This window comes from Puntigrus tetrazona, unplaced genomic scaffold, assembly GCF_018831695.1.
Source record: "Puntigrus tetrazona isolate hp1 unplaced genomic scaffold, ASM1883169v1 S000000173, whole genome shotgun sequence".
In the NCBI taxonomy this organism is placed as follows: Eukaryota; Metazoa; Chordata; class Actinopteri; order Cypriniformes; family Cyprinidae; genus Puntigrus; species Puntigrus tetrazona.
The window spans coordinates 393,651-412,500 of record NW_025047844.1 but is presented as its reverse complement, the minus strand read 5'-3'; the positions used below and the strand labels follow the sequence as shown (position 1 = coordinate 412,500).

The window sequence follows — 18,850 nt, the reverse complement described above, 5'->3', positions numbered from 1 at the left end:
AGTTACTGGGTTCTATGTGGTTGCTACGTTGTTAGAGGGAGAGGGTTCTGATTGGTTGCCAGGGTGTTGCTAGGAAGTTGTTAGACGGTTCTGGGTGGTTACTAGGGTGTTGATAGGAGTTGTTAGAGGTTTCTGGATGGTTGCTAATTAGATGTTTAAAGGTTCTGTTTGGTTGCTAGGGTGCAGCTAGGTAGTCGTTAGGTGGTTTGGACATCATCAGCAAAAGAGAGGAATTGTTCCTCCTCCGTTCTGAGTTAGTAAGTGTTTATTTTGAAGTCCAAATGATGCGTGATTATATGGTTAGTCATGTTTTATTATTTGTTTCTCCCTGCTGAGCCGATCTGAGACCCACCAGCTGAGAAGTACTTGTTTACAGCAGTATCTAATGCTATATAAATATGATAATATTCAGGGACAAACATGATACAAAAGTGAAAATGATCAGGCTGGCTCACCCTGTGGGTCGCTTTGTGTGCCGTTCTCTTCTTTGGCGCTCTCCGGGTCTCCTGAAGAGAAAGCATATGTTCTCATCACACTTGCTGCATTATCTGAGACTCGGATGTTCATGTGAGTGAAAGTGTAAACACCCACACACCTTGCTGGACCTTGAAGCATAGTTTTTTCTTCTGATAGGTGAAGTATCCAGTTATGGCTCCAACAGCTGCTACTGCGATGCCACAAACAACACCAACAACTGTACCAGACCCGCTGTCTGCAACAGAACACACACACACCCAGTCAGTCCCATCACTGTGTGTATGTAAAGTGTTCTGGGTGGTTGCTAGAGAGTAGTTAGGGAGTTCTAGTTGGTTGCTAGGGAGTACTGGGTGGTTGCTAGGGAGTAGTTAGGGGGTTCTAGTTGGTTGCTAGGAAGTTGTTAGGGAGTACTGGTTGGTTGCTAGGGAGTTGTTAGGGAGTACCATGTGGTTGCTAGGGAGTAGTTAGAGAGTTCTGGGTGGTTGCTAGGGAGTAGTTAGGGTGTTCTAGTTAGTTGCTAGGGAGTTGTTAGGGAGTACTGGGTGGTTGCTAGGGAGTAGTTAGAGAGTTCTGGGTGGTTGCTAGGGAGTAGTTAGGGAGTTCTAGTTGGGTAAGTAAGGTTATGTAATCAGATTCCTAAATGAAGTTCTTGTAATTGCATTATATTTTAACACACTTGTAATCAGACTACAGGCACTGCACAAAATGCTTTTCTAGCTTAGATTTTTTTCTCTTGTTTTCAGCCAAAATATCTAAACATTTTCTAAACATGGAAGAAATCACTGTCTTGTTTAAAAAAATATTTTTTTCCTGAAAACAAGACAAAAAGTCTAAGATAGAAGAGCATTTTTTGCAGTGGGGACTTTTTAATTGATTACATGATTACTTATTATTCACAGAATTATTATTATATACACAGGAAAACATCGATGTAATGTAATTGCACTTTATGTTGTTAATAGCAACAAATGGTATATATTTCCTTTCGCTTTGTTCTTTATTATATCAATGTTATCCTAATACAAGAGTATTTAAATCAATGTGATGAATGAGTTACTTAAAACTAAAAGTGATCTGATTATATTACCTGAAATGTGTATTGGATTACGTTACTAATACAATTGTTAGGTAAAATCTGGAATCAGTAACAGATCACAGCTTGTAAGTAATCTACCCAGCACTGGTTGTTAGGCAGTTCTGTGTGGTTGCTAGGGCGTTGATTGGAAATTCTAGATTTCCTCCTGTGTCTCTCTGATCTTCTTCAGGTGTGACTCGGTTCTTCTTCAAATCAAGTCTGTGGGATTTTCTTAACCTTTTGTTGGTCCATATTAGTCTGACTAATAAATATTAATGCTTACTGACTTGAACAGACCCCTGAAACTGAACTGAACAAACACCAGTAATAATAACATGATCATCGTCACTCATTCTGCTTCCTGTGTTCACTAAAGGTAACAAACACAGATCCATAGTATCAATGGATAAAAAGAAACAATTGACATAATGGTCCACTAGATGGCAGTATTGTATTGGAGCCACTCCAGCTTTTTTAAGCCTGTATCTGCCAAAAATAAAAAAAATCTTCTTTGACTTTTTATTTATTTTATTTCATTATGAAATCAACTTTTTTATCCAAATTCTGATATATATATATATATATATATATATATATATATATATATATATATATATATATATATATATTATATTTAGTTTTTTTTTTTTTTTTTTTTATTTATATATATTTAGTGTATTTTTTTTTTTTTTTTTTTTATGCAACTTAGGTCAACATTTTTGCCTTTTATTTAGACTTTAGAATTTCGTTAAGTGATTTTTTTTACTTCACTTGTTTGACATTTTTTAAAATCTCATAATGTCACAATTATCATTAACATCCGAATTTTGACTTTTTCATTTTAATCTCTCTCTAAACATGCATCATTTTTTTTTCTCTCCCATTAAACATTTAGGTTATTTTTTTATTTCGCCATTTCGATTCCATCTCACAATGGCTTGGTGTGTCATAATCCTGACTTTTTGTGAAGTTTTTAGTGTTCACGCCTGTCCAGGTTTATGATATTCCAGTGGATACGGGTTGGTTTCAGCTTCAGCTTTTATCACAAGCACTAATGCAGCAGAGGCACTTATCAATAGTCTACCCACAATGCTGTGCTGCAGGGAAGCATCAGTACGCCCGTCACAGTCGTTCCCGGCGGACGGCTTGCTGCAGGATTCGACGGAGCGCAGCGAGACTTTAGACTGGCTTTGACAGGACTGTTTGTGAAAGAAGAGACAGATCCCGCACGAGAGAGAAAGTGACCCTCAACAGAAGCTTATTGACTTTAAACCAGGCTTCTGACGCTCACTGATCAAAGAAACGATCATCATTTACTCTCACACCACTTCATGGGCTTTTTAGAGTGATTTACTAGACCCTGGACCACACAACCATCATCAGGGTCAATTTTTTTAAACTACATCATAATGAGAGCTGAATAAATTATTTTAATTGAAATTTAAGGTTTGTTATGAAGACTCATATTTGTCAAAGAGACAATTATATTCTCAATATATTCTGACTGACATCATCTAACGTGTTTTATGGAAGACAGGACATGATAAGAGTTATTTAGATTAGTTTTAACACAATGATAATAAACTCTAATCTAATCTGATCTAATCTAAACGACCCTTATATGTCCTTTCTTACACAAAACCTGTTAGATACTTCTTTCAGATTTGTGACCTTTCTTTTCTCTAAATTATGACTTCAGATATTTTCAAAGCTCATAATGCACATTTGGTCATACTTTCAATTGTGTCTCAGTTTGGTCCCGTGTTTAAGAGCTGATCACTGTTTGTTCTGAACACATGAAGCAGAGTCTGTTAGACTGGTTGGGACGGCAGGTATTACACACCGTGAACGTTACTGGTGTTTATTCAGTCGTCACTATTACTAGTGCTCAGCTTTAAGGGTATGTACCTACGGGTAACTAGGGCCAACCTTAAATATTTTCATCCGCTGGACACTGAAACAGCTTTTAAAAATCCCACAGACTTGCTGTGAAGAAGAGACCCGAGCCACATCTACAGACCTGAAGATCAAAGAGATCTGTGGGGTGAACAACCCAGAACCCTCAACAACTACCTAGCAACACCCCCCAAAAAAACTAGAACTCCCTAAATACTTAGTAACACCATACTAATCACCTAGAACCCCCTAATGACTATTCAGCAGCATCTCAGTAACCACCACACACTCCCTAACTACCTAACAACCACCCAGAACTTCCTAATAACTTAGCAACACCCTAGCAACCACCTAAAGGCCTCTATTGACTACCCAGCTACACCCTTGTAACCACCCCACACTCCCTAACTACCTAACAACCACCACCCAGAACTCTCTAATTACTCAAACACCCAAAACACAATAATGAGAACCTAGCAACACCCTAGTAACCACCAAAATCCCTCTAACAACTACTTAGCAACACCCTAGTAACCACCCAGAACTATCTATTTTGTAACACCCTAGCAACCACCTAGAAGCTTCTACTGACTATACAGCTACACCCTAGTAACCACCCCACACTCTAACTACCTAACAACCATGCAGAACTTCCTAATTACTTAGCAACACCCTAGCAACCACCCAGAAGCCTCTATTGACTCACTAGCTACCTAACAACCATGCAGAACTTCCTAATTACTTAGCAACACCCTAGCAACCACCTAGAAGCCTCTATTGACTACCCAGCAACACCCCAGTAACCACTAACTACCTAACAACCACCCACAACTCCTTAATTACCTAGCAAACTCCCAAAACACAATAAGGACATCCTAGCAACGCCCTAGTAACCACCAAAATTCCTCTAACAACTACTTAGCAACCCCCCTGTTACCACCCTGACCCCCCTAACAACAAGTACTTTCTCAAAGTGTTTGTTTCTAAGCAGTAGTAGAAGAACATGATACCGTTGGGCTCGGAAACGGCTCCAGCGCTGCGAGCTGTAATGAGAGAGAAAACATAACGAGATTCAACACAAATATTACCAATAACTTTTGCTGTAGGATATGCTGAAAACACAAAAAACCCTGCTTTCTTTGTGTATTTGAGATGTTTTTGCTGCACACAATTAGCCAGTGCATGGCCTTTAATGCATCGCTTACATTACTTTTATTTGACTTTATTTTGTTTTTGTTTTATTAATTTTTTCTCAGGAAATGCTGTAAACATCAGAACCTCTGATGCCTAGAAGCCCGGAGCTGAAATCCCGATTATAATATACATACGCATATACATAATAAAATAAATATTTCAAATGATTACAAAAACCGAATACCTTTAGTGTTTAAAGACCTTGAGCACAAGAACAAGTAAGCATTGTCATTTAGGCCAGATTCAGTTTACTTCATGTAACCTGAGAATAATGCATAATAAGACTTTAAGATGAAAGCGTGCACTAAAGAAGGTGATGTAAATATGTACCTTTGCCTTGACCTGCGCTGTGGCGGTCTGCTCCTCCCACTGCACTCTTCACTGTAAGCAAACATTTAATAAAGACTACTCTGAAATCTATTGATTCTATACTGAATCAGCAAACTCCATTTATTCAGAACTGAGCTGAATTGGTACACTGTGTTTATATATGATATAACTTCAAAGCAGCTCTTAAGAGAGTTATTGCGCGTTTATAGACATGCTAACATTGAATACAATAGCTTGTTTACCTGGATCCTCTGGCTGTTCTCTGTTTCCTGTAAAGTAAATAAAAAATGACTCATGAACAGTGAGCCGATCGCATGCAGCCTAGCGTCATCTTTTTCTGAATCACTAATCATCTCTTTTAATTGACAGCTTTGACTCGCGGAAGCGGGAGCAGCAGATAAATGAAGTGTGTGATCACTAACAAGAAAGCGTCCAGGTAATTAGACACACCCCGCTGAATCTGTTCTGCTGCAGTCATGCGTTATCTGAGCGCTGAGACGCGGGGAGTTTTCACTGCGGTGTGATGTGTCTTTGACGGTTTGGAAATAATTGTTCTGTGAAATGACTGATTTTGAAAGAAGTCTCTTCTGCGTTTATTTGATCCAAAAATACTGTAAAAATTCTCATATATTTTTGCAGTATAAAATAATAGTTTTCTGTGTGAATGTGTGTTAAAGTGTGATTTATTTCTGTGTTTTCTTCATCATTACAGAGTCACGTGATCTTCAGAAATCAGAATAATATACTGCTGATCGATGAACATTTCTGATTATTAGCAATGTTAAAAAAATGTATTTAATTTATTTTTTAACAACAGCATTTATTTGTCATTGAATTATCAACGTATTATTTATTTTATAAATCTTTAGTAACATTATAAATGTCTAAATCATTTAATGACTCTTGGATAAATAAACATATTATAAAGCAGCACAACTGTCTTCAATAATAATAATCAGAAATGATCAGTGAAGCAGTATATTCTTCTGATTTCTGAAGATCATGTGACTCTGAAGACTGGAGAAATGATGATGAAGATCACAGAAATAAATTATACTTTAACACACATTCACTCAGAAAACAGCTGATTTATATTAGAATAATATTTAGCTGTTTTTACTATATTTTTAAAATAATTGTAATTATTCAGTGTTTTTGATACTGTACGTCTGCTCTTTACAGACTCACGGAGAAGCTGAAGACTAATGCATGTAAGTATAATTCAACATTTCATTCTGTTCATTTCCGCCGTAACCACATCACCAAAAAATGAACCCAAATGCACTAAATCTCTTACCTAAATCTTCATTTAAAGCGTCAGAAAGATCAAACCCTACAGAATGAACTGAAGACACACAAGAGCAGATGTAAACAGCAGCAGGTCTGAGACGATCTGATCCTAAAGACTTCATAAAAGACAGAAAGACGCACCTTTCACTGCTTTGTCCGAGTCCACCGGTTCCTCCGGGACAGGGCTCAGCTCTAGGACAGAATTTTTCACTGTAATAACTTAATTCCTATTTTTATATTTATTATAATTTTTTTTTTCTTTAGACTAATTACTGTAATACAATATTTTAAAAACATGCATTAACTACAAAGCAAGAAATACTACCATAAAGTGTTTTGTAATGTAAATACAAATGCAACAAAAATATAATTGTAAAATATAATATAATTATTTAAATTATGTTTATATGCAAGTAATATGTCATTTTTTCTAACATGACAGTAATGAGAATTTGGAGGACAAAATGTGCTTATCGTCACAAAAAATAATGTGAATATAAAATATAGATGTAAAAATATCTTTACTTTTTTTTTGCTAAAAATACCATTTTTGTTTTTGATTATGGGCAAATATATATGTATAAAAAAATTACATGACAGTAATGAGAATTTAAAATTTATATATTTTTATGATAAATATAATATCCAATTTTTTCTTTGGTTATGACTTAAGGTAATTATCACCAAAGTAATATGAATATGAAAAAATACATTTAATTTATGTGTTAAATATAATATCTATTTTTTTCTTTTGATTATGGGATGTACTGTACGCTCCTGACATGTCTCCCATTACTTAATCATTTGAAGTATGAGCAGTATTTCTTTTACTGTGTACTTTCTGAAATACTCTGGATTAAAGCCAAGCACACGTCTGAGATGTTCCTGTGTTTCTAGAGCAGGTGAAAGGAGAGAAACACACCTGTTTCATCTGCGTCTGCTTCATTTTCTGTATTTTCTTCACCTGCAGACAAACACATAATATATTTGTTCTTTTATGCTATATTATTGATTCGGGCTGCTTTCAATCAGCACACTTTTGATTGATCATAGACCTGAACTGAGTTTGTTAATAAAGAATTATCCACAAATAATGCTTTTCTTCGAGACTGAGCTGTGTGTGTAGCATTATATTGTATTCCTGTGTGTTGCATAATAATTAGCATACTGAATAAATGACATTTTCGATTAACAATTTATTGACCGATGAGATTCTGCCTTAGTATTAGATCATAACGAGGAAGCAGCCTAATTAAAACGTCCCCTACATAGACAGCACACTAGGTTTAGAACACAGCCCTGAACCGTAGAGGAGTCTCTGAATTGATTTCACAAAGAGCCCTCGAGTCTATCTTAACATTCCCAGCATTCACACACACTCACACACACACACACACTCTCACACACACACTCTCACACACACACTCACACACACACACACACACACACACACACACACACACACACACACACACACACACACACACACACACACACACACACACACACACACACACACACACTCACACACACTCACACACACACACACACACACACACACACACACACACACACACACACACACACACTCACACACACTCACACACACACACACACACACACACACACACACACACACACACTCACACACACACACACACACACACACACACACACACACTTACACACACACACACACACACACACACACACACACACACACACACACACACACACACACACACACACACACACACACACACACACACACACACACACACTCACACACACACACACACACACACACTCACACACACACACACACACTCACACACACACACACACACACTCCACACACACACACACACACACACACACACACACACACACACACACACACACACACACACACACACACACACACACACACTCACACACACTCACACACACTCACACTCTCACACACACACTCACACACACTCACACACACACACACTCACACTCACACACACACACACACACACACTCCTCAGATCGTATGATGTTTCTGATTTCACCTCCTTCCGTCTGGTCTTGTGCCAGTTCTTCTTCTGCGTCTCCTGGAGCTTCTTCAGCCGTGATTTCTGACGAAACAGAGATTTTTATTTTATTTTTTAGACGTCTTTGAACAGTCAATAAAAGCAAGAAGTCGTATGCCTTTTATTATTAAACTGTAGAAAAGTTGTTTGAACAACATTTGTGAATAAAACAGATCCGACTCAAAACATGTCTGATCGTAGAATAAAGCAGAAACACACAGAACTCTAATACGAGGCTGAAGACTGTCTGCTTTTACTGAAATCATTTCTTCATCGGATCATGTTTCTATACGAGTCGAGGGTGTTTGACTGTAACTGTAACGCTGAAAGAAGATGAGATCAGATAAAGACGATGATTCACCTTCTTCAGGAACTTCAGGATCTCCGGCAGATTCATCGGCTTCTGAAGGATTGAGTTCAGATTGAGTCAGAACAGAATAATATATAAAACACACAAGCAGTCGTGACAGAAAGTGAGCTGCAAACCTGCTTTAGTTTCCTCTGCTTCGTCTGAAACCACAAAAACAAACACCGATCAGTACAATGAGCTGGTGTTATTCCCAAAGATCTTCATTTCAGATCCATCTCTGGACTGATCTTGGATTAGAGATTTAACGTAAACTTATAATAACAAATACCATGCGTATATACACGGATAACTAAAACTAAAACCTTAAAGCACAAAAAACGTGTTTTATTTATTTTTATCTATCTTGACGTACTGAAACTAAAATAAAAATCGATAAAACTATATAAACTTTTTTTTTTAATTTATTAAAATTAACACGAAAGCAGAACATATAAAAATAAAAATATATAATAATAAAATAATAATAATAAAATATAATAATAAAAAAGAATATAATAAAAATAAAAATTAAATAAAAAAGAATATAATAATAAAATAAAAATATCTCGATGCTAAAATAACATTCATTTAATTAAGAAGTGTGAACTAAATGTGGCTATAATTGTGGAACAAGACATGAAATGATGAATTAGATTAACGGTTCAGATAAATATTTGAGCGGTGTTTATTGTGCATTTAAACACTCTTTTGCAGAAATCTGCTCTGTGTCACGTTTAGGTTCCAGCATTTCACACGCGACTGACACGCATCCATCTAAAAACGTTTCTCGAACGCACAGCATTTCTTCTAAATGCTTTAGAAGACCATTTCAAACATGAATAGTCTGCACAAAACTACTTGAACGCATCTTCACTGATGTTCAGGCACTTATTACGAGACTATCTGCGTGACGACGGACAGAAGCGCTGCGGGACGAATTCTCTTCTCTTTATAAGGAAACATCAAGAATTCCTTCTAGAGAAAGTCATCCGAAAAAAATGCCACAGAGTTTGGCCTGAAGAGTGGAAACATTCAGACCTGTTTCTGCTGGAGCTTCTTCTTCTGTTTCTTCTCCGGCAGCTTCCTCTTCAGCTGAAACATCAATCGTCTCTCATTACTCTCTCTCTTTGGCTGCGCTTTTATATATTCAAGCTTTGTTTTAATTACGGAAATGATTTTAGCTTTTGTCATTTTCAGCATTTGACTGTTAGTTTTCTCATTTCCGTTCATTTCTAGTTATTCATTTTAGCACTAAATCTAGTTTTAGTCCAAGGTTTGCATCTTATGCTTAAGCTTTCTTTCAATTACAGAAATGTTTTCATACATCGTTCTAGTTTCTCTGTTTTTTATCCCCCAGTTAAAAAGTGATTTTTTACAAACGTATTTAAAATAAATAAATAAATAATAATAATAATAATTATTATTATTATTATTATTATTATTATATTATTATTATGGGTTTTGGTTAGTTTTTAATATTTTATTTCTCTTCACTTTGCTTTGCTTTAATTCTAATGTATCTATAATTCTAATTACTGGTTTAGTTTAAGTTATACTGACTAATGATGAATAATATTTAAGGTCGTTTGTGTTTCCGTTACTAAATTCATGCAGCATGTCTGATGAGCTGCGTCTGGGTTTTTTTTTTTCAGGAAAACACGTCATCATCAAAACCACATGATTATTACAGGCTTCCCGGCTGAATGTCTACGACTTTTCCAGGCCTTCGTGGTTACAGGATATTTGAAGGATTTCTGAAGTGGTTTCATTAAAGGTCTGGGGTTATCTGTCAGCTCTTCTGAATCTGATCACCTGCTGCTGGGACGCCGTCCTCTTCGGCCGCCGTGTCTGAGGAAACACGTCAGGGTTAGAAACGCTGTAAAGCACTTCTTGATTCTCTTTAGTGAGTGTTGAACGAAGTGTACCTGTGTTCGTGTCTTCGGCTTCAGGATCTAGTAACACACAGAGAAAACACGTCACGCTGTTTGTTCTGATCTCTACTCTATTATCACACATACATAAATGTCAAATATATTTCACACTGGACGTTTTTATGCACGAGGCGAGTTGAAGCTGTGCTTTACAGTGATTTTATCACACAAAACAAGGGCCGAAAATCAGGGTTATTTATATAGCCCTTTTATTATTATTTTAAAATATTATTTTTATCATTTTAGTTAATTTTTTTTGCTTCTTTATATGTCTCTGTTTTTTTTATTGTATTGATTTTATTTCTGTTTTTCATTAAGTTTCATATGCACAGCAACAAATTAGCATGCGAAATAAGCATATTTTATGCATGGCTACAAATTTCGTATCATATATCGTATATGCATCGCAACTAATTTACATGTGCAAACAGCATATTATATGCACGGCTACAAATTTCATATCATATATATCATGTATGCATGGCAACAAATTTTGCATAAGAAAACGGTGTATTATATGCACGGCAACAAATTTCAGCTTATATGTGTCATATATGCACGGCAACAAATTTGGTATCATATATATTATATATGCACAGTAACAAATTTGCGCGCAAAAACTTTGATTCATATATATCATATATGCACAGCAAGAAATTTGCATGCAAAAACTGCAAATTTTATGCATGGCAACAAATTTCGCATCGTATGTGCACGGCGACAAATTTTCACACAAAAACATTGTATTATATGCACGGCGACAAATCTTGTCTCACATACATCATATATGCACACTTACAAATTTTCACGCGAAAACTGCGAATTATATACACAGCAACAAATTTCGTATCATATAAGTCATATATGCACGACAACAAATTTGCTGACGAAAACCGTGTATTATACGCACGGCTACCAGTTTTGTATCATATATGTGCGGCAGCAAATGTGGTATCATGTATATTATATATGCACAAATTTGCGTGCGAGAATAGAGTATCACATGCACACCAAAGCCCATTTTTTGCATGTCAGTACCGCAAGTTTTTGCTTTTATTTGGCATCCTACTTATAAGCATTTTGATGAGATCAGGCCCAAAATCACAAAGTGTTTTGATTTTAATGTGTGTTTGTTTACCTGCTGCCTCCTCCAGTGCTGGTTCCTCTGGTGCTGGTTCCTCCGGTGCTGGTTCCTCCGGTGCAGGTTCCTCCGGTGCAGGTTCCTCTGGTGCTGGTTCTTCAGGTGTTTCTTCTGGTGCAGGTTCTTCAGGTGTTTCTTCTGGTGCAGGTTCTTCAGCATCTGCAGCTGAAACAGAGATATCTCTCAGTCAGACAGCATCCCACAGGTCAGTCATCTTCTGGTTGGAGCTTCAGCTGCCTCGGGATCATAACTCTTCTGGCTTGTGCAAGCTCTCCTCAAGCACACAGATGACCATAAATCACAGAAGCAGGCGCTGAATCTCCCGCGGCTGTGTTTTCAGCGTATATAATATCTATATGTTACATGTCGGGACAGTTCTGCTTTCTAGCGTCACATCAGAAACATCCAGCGAGGGGCTTTATCAAGAACAAACCTGTTCCAGACCCTCATCTCAGCTTTAGTGGAGCGCTTCATTACCAGGATTCAACAACACCGCCTTAACACGACTGTGTGCAAGTCTCAGTCATTATTCATTGATAATCTTCCTCTCCTGTCATGAATGCAGGTATGTTTCCACAGGGGAGATCAGTGGGGTTTCACTGCATTTTTTAAGTTAAATTAATGGCCAAATGTTCTTAAAGTAATGTTTATGGAACGTTCGTATAACTTTATTTGAAATGCATTCTCACTACGCTGCTATTAGGATGTTATTTGTGATTGATGAGTGTCTACGAAACGTTTTTGTAACGTTTAAATAACGCTATAATCACAAACTTGACATTTGAGCTTTTCTCAGGATATTACAAACAAACGGCTTTGGATGGCAAAAAGTAAAATGTAACCTTTAAATAACGACAAGTTTGATCACGACAAGAAAACGTATGAAAGAACAAAATAATGTTAGTACAATTAGAACGACGTTTGAGAAATGTTTAAGAATTAGTGCAGTGTTTTCGTTATTATCTTTAAATAAATGTCGTAACCTGACGTTTGAAGAATTAAACAAAGGTAACGTTATACTTTGGGTAAAACTAAAGTTAGTAGAAGAAACTTGTTTTGGTATAAAGTTCTTTGACTATTTAAAAAGAGCATTCAAATAATGTTATACTTAAAAAAAAACAGATTTTTTGTCATTTTTAAATTAAAAATGATTTGAAAATGTTCAATTTACATTTGATTTTTGTTGAAAATAAAGCTGAAGAGTTATGACCAACCCAAGAAATATAAACATAATTCAGCTTTTCAGAAACATTTAGTTTATTTACTTTATTTCCAGTTAGAAACTTCTTCAGCTTATTTCAGCTAGCTGCATATGATGTAAAATATTGGGGTTTTCGTCTAATATTTAAATTTGTTTGATTTCAGCTTTATTTCAGCTACTGAAAATGATTTTGAATAGTCTTCACGCATCCATCTTCTCTTGTGTTTCTCCCTAACTCTGTTCAGGAGGCAGACACACTCTGCCAGTTTAAATCTAGATTAAAGACACATCTTTTTAACTTAGCCTACACATAACACACCAACACACTTTTATTATTCAAATCCGTTAAAGGATTTTTAGGCATTAATTAGATCAGCTGTCATTTACACTATCTGACACATCTGCGTTTAAAATTGAACAGGAAGTTAAGTGCTGGGCGTCCGGTCAGAGGAGAACTGGCCCCAACTGAGTCTGGTTTCTCCCAAGGTTTTTTTTTCTTCATTCTGTATGGATGGGGTTTTGGTTCCTCTGTCTTCTTTGTTGGGGACACTTAACTTCTAGAGATTATCGTTGAATTGACTACAGAGACCGTCTCTGCATTTAATAAGAAATTGGTCACTCTCGTCACTATACATCCCTGTCATTGTACTCTTCTACTTTATACTGTTCAGTGCTTTGATGCAACCTGTGTTGTTAAAAGCGCTATATAAATAATTATTGATTGATTGATTGATTGATTGATTGATTGTGTTTCAGGAGAGATGATTCAATCAGTCATACGGCTTGAGGGTGAGTAAAAAATACCAAAATCATTTTAATATTGGGGTGAATCATTCCTTATTATTATCTGACATGTAAATATCTGGAACGGACTCGTCACTGCATTAGAAAGAAATGTCAGAAACAGACACTTAACTGGTTTCTAAATCCAGCGAACACCTCTGAATCGCCTTTGAGAGTCAGATTTGACAAAATGTTCACTTTGATGCGGCGAACAAAGACGAAGTTCAGAACGGGCCATTCCTGAAGCGCAGACCCACAAAACCTGCTCAAAGCTTCACATTCGGTGGAAGCCAGAAAGGCCTGCCAGCGCTCGGGGATGGAGAGGAATCGTAATGATACGGGCACACGTCTGAAAAACTCATCCCATCGGACCACGCCACTCTTACAGGCCGCTTTACAGAACAAAGTCTCTTCAGCTCGGCAAGGCTGCTTTTATTTGATCAAAACTACTTTAAAAATTGTGAAATAATATTACGATCAAAATCAGCAGTTTTCTGAGTGAATGTGTGTTAAAGTGTGATTTATTTCTGTGATTTTCAGCATCATTTCTCCAGTCTTCAGAGTCACGTGATCTTCAGAAATCAGAAGAATATACTGCTTCACTGATCATTTCTGATCATCATCAGTGCTGAAAACTGTCGTGCTGCTCAATATTTTAGTGAAATAGTGATGCGTTTTATTTTTCAGGATTCACAGATGAATAGAAAGTTCAAAAGAACTAATGGAAATATTTTATAATATTATAAATGTCTTTATTTACACTGGAATGTTTCCCTAAATTGCATGTATATAACTGTATATTTTTTTTCAATCTTTCCAAATGTGAACGTGCATCGGTTTCCAAAAAAGAAAAACAAATTTATTTCCAATTTAGCGACCTGCAATGCATTCAACTGCATGATTTTAAACAGGATTTCTATTACTGTTTAATCTCCTGCTGTTTCTTTCACCGGTGAGCTGCAGATAAGAGGATATCTCCTTCTCAAGGTTTTTATCGTGAGCTTTGGGATCAAAACACCTGTTTAATTCACGCTGGTTCAGGAATACTGTGGACGCCTGACAAAATGCGGTTCGTAGGTTTCGTCTTTTCAGACTAATTTCTGTGTTAAACTGATAATAACATCTTCTGATGGTATCTGCATCCGGCTCAGGCGGCAGGAGCGTTTCAGACGTCATGTGATGTTCGTGCTTGTGTTTATCACTATATAAGTGATGAATAACGTCTTGTGTGAGAAACCTTACGATTAACACGCTCTGAAATACTAGTTTAAAGGCCGATGCTTAATCATGTCTTTGACTTCAAGAAGTGAGTAAATGCTTACAGTCCTTCAACTCAATGCATTGATCTTATTAGAAATTGCTGTAGAAGCATCTTATTATTGAACGCGTTTTCTAAATAAAGAACATTATTAGAATGTACTTCCAACTTCGAGCAAACGTTATAGAGCTTTCTCTGTTATGATATGAACGTATTATATTTAACATCACAAAACAACATGCGCTGCATTAATATCGTGATGCATGGTTATATTTAAAACTGATTTGAGTTGTTTTACCCTAAAAAAAGTGCTATTTTAGTGCTATTTATTAGTTATCAGTCATAGCGTGTAACATAATGATCTAAATATTCTTATTATAAGGATCTCAATGGCATTGCAGAACAATTCTGAGGATATGTAGTATATATTACATGTTAATAACTGTCGCTGTTCTGATTATGTTTTGATTATTTTCTTCTCAGCAGCTCTTTGCATGAATCCTACAAACAATGGAAAACACTCCCACAGATTAGCTCCGTGAAAATGATCCGGTCTTCTCACTGTTTTTGCTTCAGGACTCAGATTTTTGGCCGGATATCGAGTGGCGGCGATACCAGACCCGTATTTAACATCGCCCGGCTCGCATCGACTTCTGTTTTCTGGTCTTTGTTGAGGGTTTTGGAGCATGAGGGCATGAAGGCATTGACTTCTGCCTGATTTGACTACATTTGCGTAAAACTCTCTCACAGTCTCTGACGTCAACGATGAAGCGTTCTGGTAATTCCTGTCACCTTTAATGCTAAGCGTGCATGACCTGTGTTTTGTGTTTTCGCGCGCAGCATTGCTCTAAACTCAGCTTATCGTCACCTTCATCGGGAACGGTTGATTCCCCCGGCGCAAGGTCATCTGCTGGAGAAAACGAGATAAAAGGTAAATTAGCAACCAGCGTTTATCATCTTTATCATCATCAGAGCGACCCAGGTGGAGATGAACAAACACACTGAGATCACGGTTATGAGGAACTGTTCAACTGAGAGCCGTAAAATCACTTTTATTGCTCTGAATGGTCGCTGAGGAAGTAACTGACGGAGACGGGTGTGGTCACAGTTATTATTACAGCGTATGAGAGGATGAAAACATACCTGCTTTCTCTGTATCGTCTACTCCGTCGTCTGAAAAACAAAACAAACGGGAGGTTGATCCGGAAGAACTCATAGACGCACAAATATACGCTTCATGGCTTTACTGTTGTAGATGCACTGTGTGTTGGTGCTTAATGGGTTATTAATATTTGACAATACGCCACATATCAGAACGTATATGTGATATTCTAGATTTTGTAATTTGATATTTGATGCTCAAATTCCTGTAATTTTATGTTTATATGGTCATCCAAACGTAAAGAGTTATTATAGTTTAATAAAACTTAATTAAAACAAAAACAATTCAAAAATTCAATTTACTTAAATGTTGACTAAAAAATAAAATAAAATATATTAAAAAATATATATATATATATATATAAAAAAAAAAAAATATATATATAAAATAAATAAAGATATATATATATATATATATATATATATATATATATATATATATATATATATATATATATATATATTTCACATAGTTTCCAATGCAGCTTTTCTAAATTTTTTTTTATATATATATATATATATAAAGTAATTTAAAATTACTAACTAAATGTTACGTGAACACGATTTTTTTTATTAATTAGTATAGAAAACGCAACTGTAAATACAATTTGCAAAAAAGTCTGGAAAATCCTTCGAGGAATTAATAATATCTCGCTAATAACACTCAAAATGTTCATTCGTGTTTTACGGCACTAACAAAATGAAACGCATTTCTCATAAACTACATTCAAATGTTGTGATGCATAAAGTTTACGTTCAAAATCAGTCGCAGCGTGTAAAATTATCCTTAAATGTCCAACTAAATGCATTAAAAGTACCACGCAATATAATAATAATCCGAGTTTTGATTTCAGTGCATCTCCGTTCACTACAGTCACAGATGCATCCAAACTCTGCCTGCTGGTCGAAAACAACGCATCTTCAGTTTTAATGCAAATGTCCTGATACGGTTCAGAGTTGTGCTCCAGCCAGCTCTCGATGGGTATCGTGTCTTCATATGCCTTTTGTGCTATAAAATGACGCAGATGCATTATGTAACACCTTCTTTCAAGGTCGTCACGTTTCATCGGCTTTTGTGTCGTCGAACGGAGCCGAAATCTGCACGATTTTTGTCTCTCAAGCCTTTAATTTCCGCAGCCGGCCGTTCATCGGACGGCTGGTCGTTGTCACAAAGGAAGTTTACTCTGGAGCAGAGAGAAGTAACACACCTGTCCACACAAACACCGAACAAAGAGCTTCTCTCTGCGCGACAGAACGCAAAAAATCCCAGGCCGTGGTAACGCATGCGTCTCTCAGAACGAGACAAAGTCCCTCGGGTGCATCAGAAGCATCCCCAACTCCACCATATTCTCCACACAGGGTGTGGTCTTCATCTGGGACCGGATTGAATTTCCGAGACTACACCTCAGCCTTTTTCTCGGTTTACAACGGCGAGAGCGACGCACGCATGTTCTCTTCTACATCTGGAGGAAATCTGACATGTTAGCAATAAACGGGCCCCGTAAATCACCGAAGCTGCGGAGGGGTCGGTGCCGGGGCGGGGTTTTGACGCTTAAACCTTTTCGACGTCGGTTCCTCCCGAAGCCGAGCGTTTGGTTACATCCTGTAAACGTTTAGAGAAGTGCGAAACATTGGGATGAAGTCATTGAGGCTCTGAGTGGCCAAAGCTGTTAGTCAAGAACACAATGTACAAAGAGCTGCTGGCAGAGCCTTCCCAGCTTCAACAGGTCAATCCTGAGGGGTTTTTACTTTACCGAGCGACAGCAATCCACCCAGAATGGACAGATTTCCAATTGTGCGTGTGTTATAATAGTCCTTTTGTCTCAAACGCGTGATCATAGAGTCGATATACAGGCTCACTCTATTAAAAAAGAAGCATGCACGCTTTGCATTTCATCATTTGAATTAATGCATGCGTTTATACCCAACCAATAGGTCTTACGGTTCCAATGAATGGGAGACACTACACAAAGAAACTTTGAAAGCTGGTTTCTGAGCGGGCTCCTACCTTGCATCTTCACTCCAGTCACGACCAAACTCCCGAGGACGAAAATCCACAAGTATGACATCATCGCGGCTCGAGCGAAACCGATCCGAACGGGCTCCGAAACGCGGGACGTTGTCTCTCCTAGCGCGCGCGGGTCGAGGTGCTGCTGGCTTACGCGTTCGCTCTCGTGTGCCGCTTCCCCGCGAGCTTTTGTTGCACAAACTTTACTTTACTGGGTGTGCGGCTCTGAACACACCGCCCACCCACATGTGGGACTGACTTGCGCGGGATCCAATTGCAGGTCTGTTTCTCACCAGAGTCTCGTGCACGGAGGATGCACTGGGGAGCCCTCCCCCGCTCGGCGCGTTGTATCGTTGCACGACTCGACACGAGCACGCGGCGCGATGCGTTCCCTTCAGAAACCAAAGCCGGGTTGCGTGACCCCTTTGCCCTGTGCCGTGCGCGCCCACCCAACCCCCCGAATAAAACGACTCGAGAGGGAACTTCCCCGAAACGCTGGTTCAAACCCCAGCCTTGTACTTCAGCTCTGCCCGAAGCGCTGGGCTTTTGAGACGCAGCTCCATTCACGCGTTTCGGACCCGCGGGGAAGTTCCCTCTGTAAGCCACCCGGGAGCTCAGGAGCCGAACCGCTCAAAACGCAAACCGTGTTAACTCTTTGTTTATACGCGGGAAACTTAT

General features: G+C 37.7%; 1 protein-coding gene across 6 annotated transcripts in view; it reads right to left on the bottom strand.

Annotated features, from left to right (window-relative positions):
* The window catches only part of si:ch211-39i22.1 (cytochrome c1), a 20,544-nt gene extending 1,936 nt beyond the window's left edge, over window positions 1-18,608 (bottom strand). Inside the window, exons 1-18 of one of the 6 annotated variants that reach the window (XM_043230525.1) lie at window positions 18,173-18,608; window positions 16,147-16,176; window positions 15,872-15,910; window positions 11,759-11,926; window positions 10,615-10,641; window positions 10,502-10,537; window positions 9,728-9,781; window positions 8,827-8,850; window positions 8,702-8,743; window positions 8,320-8,385; window positions 7,185-7,226; window positions 6,404-6,472; window positions 6,270-6,317; window positions 5,215-5,241; window positions 4,973-5,023; window positions 4,459-4,491; window positions 596-712; window positions 456-506 (exon numbers count right to left, since the gene is read on the bottom strand). In XM_043230525.1, the coding sequence (XP_043086460.1) occupies window positions 456-506; window positions 596-712; window positions 4,459-4,491; window positions 4,973-5,023; window positions 5,215-5,241; window positions 6,270-6,317; window positions 6,404-6,472; window positions 7,185-7,226; window positions 8,320-8,385; window positions 8,702-8,743; window positions 8,827-8,850; window positions 9,728-9,781; window positions 10,502-10,537; window positions 10,615-10,641; window positions 11,759-11,926; window positions 15,872-15,910; window positions 16,147-16,176; window positions 18,173-18,236 (988 nt within the window). In that variant the 5' untranslated portion in view covers window positions 18,237-18,608. Of the gene's footprint in view, window positions 1-455; window positions 507-595; window positions 713-4,458; window positions 4,492-4,972; window positions 5,024-5,214; window positions 5,242-6,269; window positions 6,318-6,403; window positions 6,473-7,184; window positions 7,227-8,319; window positions 8,386-8,701; window positions 8,744-8,826; window positions 8,851-9,727; window positions 9,782-10,501; window positions 10,538-10,614; window positions 10,642-11,758; window positions 11,927-15,871; window positions 15,914-16,146; window positions 16,177-18,172 lie in introns of all 6 variants that reach the window. The other 5 variants (XM_043230524.1, XM_043230526.1, XM_043230527.1 and 2 more) reach the window with 5 other exon arrangements.
* Between the last annotated feature and the right edge of the window lie 242 nt (window positions 18,609-18,850).